Here is a 7,843-nt window from a genome sequence, read left to right on the forward strand (position 1 = left end):
TGTGTTTTATACAGGTACTAATGTTATTTTTTTAAAATTTAATTTTAATTTAATAGACTGTCTTTATTTATAGGATTTTTAAACTTTTGCATTTAATTATTATTCCATATCTTCAATAAATAACTGTCTTTAAAATTTCTAAGAATAAATAACTGTAAGTAATATTGTACATTTTTATCAGTGGAAAATGTCTCATTGAAGATGTTGGTGTTGAGTGAGTACCTACCACATGATATATTTTATTTTAGTTAAGGTATTATACTATTTTGTAATATAGCTATACTAGTAGGTATACCTCTAAGATTCGGTTGATATATAAATTCTCAAAACTCATAAAAGCGTCAGAAACTTTCAAGTCGTGAGCAGAAGTGTCAGTCTTCGGTCCCGGATGAAGTCATAAAGAGGCACTTCACGTGGCTACGAAATATACTTTGGATACCACACGGGAGTGCTCACCCGCACGAATTCCGCTATCGTTGTCAACTCTGCAGCGGTGCTACAATACCAATTTACACGCTGCAGATCTCACACGGAAAAAAAGACATGGCTGGAACGAAAAAATGACGCGACTAAGTTCATGCCCTATGTTCCAATGCTGGAGCATGGTAGGGTGTATTAACTGATATACTATTTTAATATAACGTTGTAAGACTGATTTACTGTGACATATCGATTGCTTAATCTGCAAACCAGGTAACTGTACTTTTGACCAAAATGAGATTTTGATAGCATTTTGTTATAAGGCATGTTTTCAATGCTCACACAAAATTTCAAATTCCTTAGTCTATAAATAAATAACGCGTTTTTCACGCAGCAGCTAACTGCAGATGCCAAATTTCCAATATCATAATTGAACAACTCCGTTCTTTATATTAATTTATTTATATATAAAAGGGAAGCTAACATAGTGTATTAATTCATAGTGCAGCTTATTTGTAAACAAATAATTCCAAGTGTAGTTTTGGAATTGTTAATTTCCGCTCGAAAGTTAAATCATTATAATTTTTTCCTTCCTGAACCTTCCTGAAAACCTGTCCAGATGGAGTTAGCCAGTTTTTAGGTTAAGCAGTCAATATGTATCTTTGTACCTCAAGAGTCATATGTTCAATTTTGCATAACATTTATAAAGTACAGATTTTGTACCTATACAGTTTATTTACATTTTGAGTCTATTAATAAAATAAATTAAACAAGCGGTTAAAATAAAATGTTTTCTCGAAAATATTATTTTAGGACATGCGATGCACTGGCTCTCTTATACAGATACACGTATGCATACAATTTTGTGCGCAGTATATTTGCGGCGATATTAACAATCTCATGCCATATTTTACGTGTAGTATAAACTGAAAACTCAAGAAAACACTAAAAGAGACTCAATTTCTTACATCAAGTGCACGTGTGGATTATGCATTTGTTTAAGGCATAGCCGAGCTTTGTAACATAGCGATATTTTAAAAATTTAATATGAATTTTATTACGAATGATTAATTGTGACATACGAAAGTAGAATTGGTTCAATATGGAGATTGTATGAATATAAGAGAATATTATACGATGTATTGGTAATTATATTGTTTTAATATTTAACAGGCACTCACTTCTCATTCGAGGACTCCGAGTTTGGTTCTCGGTGAGGTTACAATACATTTATGTGTTTTTCTCAAAGTCTGGGTATTTATGTTTTTCTTCAATTACTGCAATTCTGTTTCACTATACTACTGTCATTTGGATCGCATGACCCGTGTTTACATAATATATTCGAGTATATATTATAATATATAATGTTTATAAGTATGGTAAATATATTTTTGTTGAAAAAAATTGAGATTGTGAGTTATATCGTCTGTGACGGATGGGTCCGTTTATAATATTCTGAGCCAACAATTGAAAATATTTCCTTCAGTGACATTAGACACCTATCTTTTTTGAGACCTTATGTTCATGTTTTTGACTTACCGATGGAAGATTTTAATTCATATTTCAGACAATAAATTTAATAGTACATTCATTATAATATTATAAATCTCACGACTCTAATCTCAACTCTATGATTATAATGTTATAGTTATATCATACCGAGAAAATAGACACTAATTGTAGTTTTTTTTTTTATTATAAAACTAGTCATCAATACTTTCATTATTTCTATACATTGGATCTATCAAAAGACATACCTCATAAAACTTAGTAAGACTATTTACTATTTATCAAAATTAATTATCATAAACTAAGAAAATACTACAGCGTCACCTCAATACTACAACTCGATAACTCTGATTTGGTCATTGTTGGAATAATGAAATTTAAACTTTCCTCGATTAACATAACATAAGCAATAATCATTATTTAAAATAAAGATGGAAAATTGTGTTTGTCTAATTGGGAACAATAACTAAACAATGTTCAATTGCATGAAAAAATATTGTAGATAGGTATATTATTTTATTTGTTGAATGCATTTATGGTTTTAAAGTTATCTTATATTTTCAGACACAAAATTAATACAGTACGTTCCCATTAACTTCCGACTTACATAGTTTTATCATTTTGTAGAGAAGGAAATGTAGAATCATATTCAATAGCTATCTCAAAAATAGTGAAAATCAAGTTATCTAGTTGATGTGACGAGATATAATAACGAAACTCTAAACTCCTCGATTTATTGTAAGCCCTAGTAATTATTATTAATGAAATAATTATATTATGTATGTATATTTTGTCAAGCAATATTACAGAAGCATAAACAAGTACCGTGTAAATATAATTTGTTGGTAATTTGAATTATAATGTATTTAAATATATCATGCAATACGGGTAAAGTAGTAAATTCAATTAATGGCAGTTTTAATATACGAATAATTAGGAAATCTCAAAGGATGACTATTCAAAAAGAGAGTTGGTACCTAAGTATCTAATTATCATTGTAAAGTTTTCGAAAATAAACTCCAGATAAACGCTATCTTTGAATCCTTTTCAAATTCTATAGCTTTTAATGGAACAAAGAATGATATCGTTATCTTTTATGGTAGGAAGTGATCATATTATCGTACAAATAATTGAAGATCTTGGCATAAAAACAGCAAATGTCACAAAGGTCATTTTTTTCAGGAGAGGGTAAAAACATAATATCTTGGTTGTCAAACACATTTTTAATAATTTGACAATGAAGATTCATGGAGGAGCCTTATATGCACTGCATGTATGTAAATAAAATATCAAATTGATGTTTGTTAAATAGATATTTAAAAAGAAATGAATGTGACATTTGCTGTTTTTACACAATTTTTGGACCTTTGTCGTTTTTATAACAAAATTGAAAACATGGAAAAGCAAATAGTATGAATAAAATTATAATTTTATTAAATAAAACAAAAAATATATATTTCTGTTATTTTTTAATCATAATACTACATTTAAGAAGGTTTTGACACATCATAACCAATTATTAAGCTACGTACTTACATGTTTTAAAAAAATCTTCAATTAAATATTTAAAATAAATCAATCATGTGCATATTACTACTGATTAGTCTTGATCACTCACACCTTCACTGTCTTCTTCAACGTTATCATTTGTATCATTGTCACACGGCAAATTTTCATAAAATGATGCATTTATTGGATTTTGTAAATACTTAGTTAATTTTAAAATATCTTTTTTCTTTGCGCCTTTCAATGGAATTAAGCCATCATATGCTGGCTTAAACGCAATCGTGACTGGCATTTGATGTCTTTTCACTATATTGAATCTATTCCACAGTCCAGAGAAACTGAGATGTTTGCAAAGCACTTCTCCCTTACAATCCTTGTCTATTTTGTACATTCTAACTTGCCTAAGATGAAAATCTCTGCCGAAGGATGACTTAAAGTAAGGCTTTAACGTATCTTTAATATTTAAAAAATCTTTTTGCTCCGGTTTCTCCAGAATAAAGGGCCCAGGAGTTTTTCTGGCATCCAATACAACTTTATCCCAATCCTCTGGCACGTCTGCAAGGATTGTTTTCCTTGCACTGCTGAACAAATGAAAGTCAGCGTCATTTGGTAAAAATGTGTGCCCTCTGATAGGAAATATATGGATGACTCGTTCAATTTTTTTTAATACATGTACCACCATATACCAAAACCAAATCATAACAAAATTTTTGTTTTGTCCAGCACATCCGTCACTCAAAATATACAATGTTTTCGTGCCTGCTGGCAGATGGTGGTTTATGTAATGTAGTAACAAAGATGTTACATCATTTTGACCTCGTTTGGCGAATCCTTCATGATACGTGTACATATATACATCATTTCTGGCCAAGTCATGTATCCCAAAAATGTAATACCATAGCTGTCTGGAATAAAATACCGCATTTGTTACCATATTCGGTAAAGGCAAATTTTGCATAAAATCAAACGATATGACTGTGGTATCACTTGAACCACTTGCGAGTTCTTTTAATCTTCGCTTCGTTGTAGTAAACTGTTGTGCTTTAGCCAGGTGAAGTTGATAATCTATCTCAATCTTACGTTTTTCATCTTCAGAGAGATCGGGTAATTTCAGTTTGGTTGTAACTGAATCACAGTATGAACACGTATCGCTTCGAGGAGCTCCAAATGACAAATTATATCTAGTTGTAAATACTCTGTAGTATGTGTCATAGTTTAGTTGAAGCCTGTATTTACTTAAAAACATCTCGTGCATTTTCATAATAGTCAAATTTTCCGGAAGATACCTAACATTCTTATTTTTCGCGAAAGAATAATGACTTTGACGTGCCTTAAATGATTGTATATGAATGTGAATCAACTGAATCACTGATTCAGGCACTGCTCTTGGGCGATTTGGATGCTTTCCTCGTTTGTCCATAGGAGCCGAACCCGAAAATGTGATGTTGTCTTGAATACGTCGCAGCCGGGAATGCGTAATACCATGTATTGCCACAAATGCCTTCATACAGACTTCTTCGTTAATACCATCAGATGTAGATCGTATCTAAAGTAAATAAAGAGAAAAAATAATAAATTTTTCAAACACATTATCATTAGGTATAATAGGTGTAATGCCTAATTTGAATGTACATTTTTTATTAATTCAATGAATACTCACTTTATATTTATATGATGCTGAATGCTTGAATATACCATGATCATTGACATCATTTATTATTATCGGAGTATTTTTTCTGGGACGTCTTCTCTTGATCGGTACTACTTCTATACATCCAGATATATAGCCATCTTGTTGATTTTTAGAATCCATTTCATAAAAATTCTCAAATATTTCTTTCCGTAAATCTTCATTTATTTTTGTAAAACAATGAAACCTCTTGCACCTGGAAACATAATAATCAATTAAATACAATCCTACATAATATACTTTATTACAATCATACATACATTTACATAAAACAACATAGTAAATACAATGCTTTGCATTCGAAAGAAGTCATAACTTCAAAGTAATCACAGCCATTGTGAACTAAATTTAATCACACAAACTATTCAGCATAGTAAATATTTTAGTACGTATTAATAATGTATAAGTTTTTAATTGAATATATGTTATGAATACATAATTATTCCTACCTGCAATCTTCACCGATAACTTTTTTTGAGAGTCGTTTCCCAACATGATTGACATGATCACTTCCCTTTATTTTGGCGGTTTTTATTAATGTTTGCTTGGTTTTATTAACTTTTCTCTTACGAGGCGTTTCGGATGTCTGTATCCTATTACATTCCATGATAAAATATACAAACAATCGTTAAGGAACTTCATAAAATGGCAATGCCAATGACTGAACGAATGAAAGATAATTTTGACAGGTCAGGCACTAACAAGTATGGAATGTATACTAACGCCTAACGCCGCCTGGTGATAAAAGTGTGGAACTACTGGACCTTTGTTGTTTTCAAACAAAATTCCTTGGACTATTGCTGTTTTTAGAAAAGTGGCATATTTTTGAGAGCGGATTTGAGGGACTTATGATTTTTTTTAAAAATATATCTTTGCACAGTTGTATGTAACCATACATAGGGAATATAGAAATGCAATAAAATGAAAATGGAAAAAAGTGGACATTTGATGTTTTTATGCCAAGATCTTCAATTTTGCTACGTGAGTTATCAATGTTATCATAATCTGACGAGTAGTTGTATATTATCTTCTAGATTTTTTCTCTATAAATATGAACGGAAAAAAAACCGATATTGGGCACTTAAGTTAAATTTTTTTAGTAAGTGAAGCATACAACAGTTATTTTTAATCATATAATATACGAAATAACGTGTCTGGAAACTTGTACGTATGCAGTTCACCGTATTTCACTTCACCGTGAAATGTTGTATCGGAAATATATGGCCGTATATTAAAGACCGTCCAACCTCTTTGGGTCGTATAGTACTGACATAAAATTTATGTATAAATAAAACGCGATTCTTGTCGGTTAACAGGAAGCCAGCAGTAAACAAATTTTGAAAATAGCCGATATACTGGATTATTTGTTAGGTTAGGTTTTCATTCTTGAATTCAAGAATTTTGACAAAATCAGCTATTAATTTTAAATTAATGTTCAAATTGAATCTAATACAATTGAAGATCGTATATTATACGGTCATCTCTTTCCGATAGTAAGCTCACTGCGAACTGTGTCACGGTGAATTAATGTTTTACGTACAATTATTTACGATTACAAAATATACAACGTAATAATATTATGTAACAATGATTAGGTCTAGCGGAGGTTTCTGATATTAGAGAGCAAATATACGAGAACTAGTGAATGCACCGATAGAGGCTTTCATACAGGAGTGATTTTTTTATAATTAGGCCAAATCGAATTTTAACAACGGTCACTTTGGATGATTCAAATAGACCCGTGAAAATTACCTCAAAACAATAAAATATCGAAAAAGATCATATTATGGGATGACAATTTATGAAGTAAACCCTGTTCTAACTTTAGTCACTCTGGATGACCATATAAATATACGTTCAGTGCAGTTTTGTGGTTGTTTTAAAATTGAATTTCTATTTTAAACGAAGAAACATCAGAACCAAGACATACCGTAACCTTCTACAGCCTATACTGATGGTCCCATGATATTATTACGTCAAACTACCTATGATTTTATCACTAAGTTTCACATTTTCCTATTCTTCTATTTCCCGATGAAATTTCTATATTCTACCTAACAAATCAAAAATCTGAACAACAATTTCAGCTGCCGCCGTGTTGGAATGCGATGAGTATATCTCTTCAATCTATAAAGTGTACTCGATTGATAGTATTATTTAAACAATATATATTAATTACATTAACGCTTATATAATCCTAATCATAGCATATAACTTAGAAAACACCCATTAGTGAGTGCTTTACAAATTAATCTGTTTACAAATTATTCTAATTACATTTATTTTTAAATTTGCCAGTAAATTGAAAATTTAGTATTGATTTACTATGAAACTAAATATGGATTTATTATCAATTTATTGTTGAACAAAGTTAAAATACTATTTTATGGTACATATTTTGTACGGCGATCATAATGTTGATTTGCGTGGTGAGAAAAGAGATGGCACAAAATCACACATTCCTATAAATACCTGACTTACCACGAAGTTTTTATTTTCGATTTTTATATAGCAATCCTATCTGGTGTATTATTCAATCTTCAATAAAACTAAATTTAATGACGTAATAATTGGTTGAAGGATATAAATATATTTTATTTAATTTGTTAACGTTTTTGTTCCTTCATTTAAAAATAATATGTTGTAAAAAAGGTTGAAATTCTCTGAAAGAATTTTATGAAAAGATTGTAATTTACGCGGTTCGTTGCAATGACGTGC

The 7,843-nt window shown here is 30.3% G+C and overlaps 1 protein-coding gene across 1 annotated transcript; it reads right to left on the reverse strand.

Moving 5' to 3' along the window:
• Positions 1 to 3,086: 3,086 nt before the first annotated feature.
• On the reverse strand, positions 3,087 to 6,081 carry LOC147072327 (uncharacterized). Its single transcript, XM_085946725.1, has 3 exons — positions 5,575 to 6,081; positions 5,096 to 5,321; positions 3,087 to 4,981 (listed from the first exon to the last, which is right to left on the reverse strand). The coding sequence occupies exons 1-3, from the start codon at positions 5,730 to 5,732 to the stop codon at positions 3,530 to 3,532; spliced, it is 1,836 nt and encodes a 611-aa protein (XP_085802851.1). The 5' UTR covers positions 5,733 to 6,081; the 3' UTR covers positions 3,087 to 3,529.
• Positions 6,082 to 7,843: the final 1,762 nt, after the last annotated feature.

The sequence above is a fragment of the Rhyacophila brunnea genome, unplaced genomic scaffold (genome assembly GCF_057557595.1).
Source record: "Rhyacophila brunnea isolate RB1 unplaced genomic scaffold, BYU_Rbru_1.0 scaffold_2, whole genome shotgun sequence".
Taxonomy (NCBI): domain Eukaryota; kingdom Metazoa; phylum Arthropoda; class Insecta; order Trichoptera; family Rhyacophilidae; genus Rhyacophila; species Rhyacophila brunnea.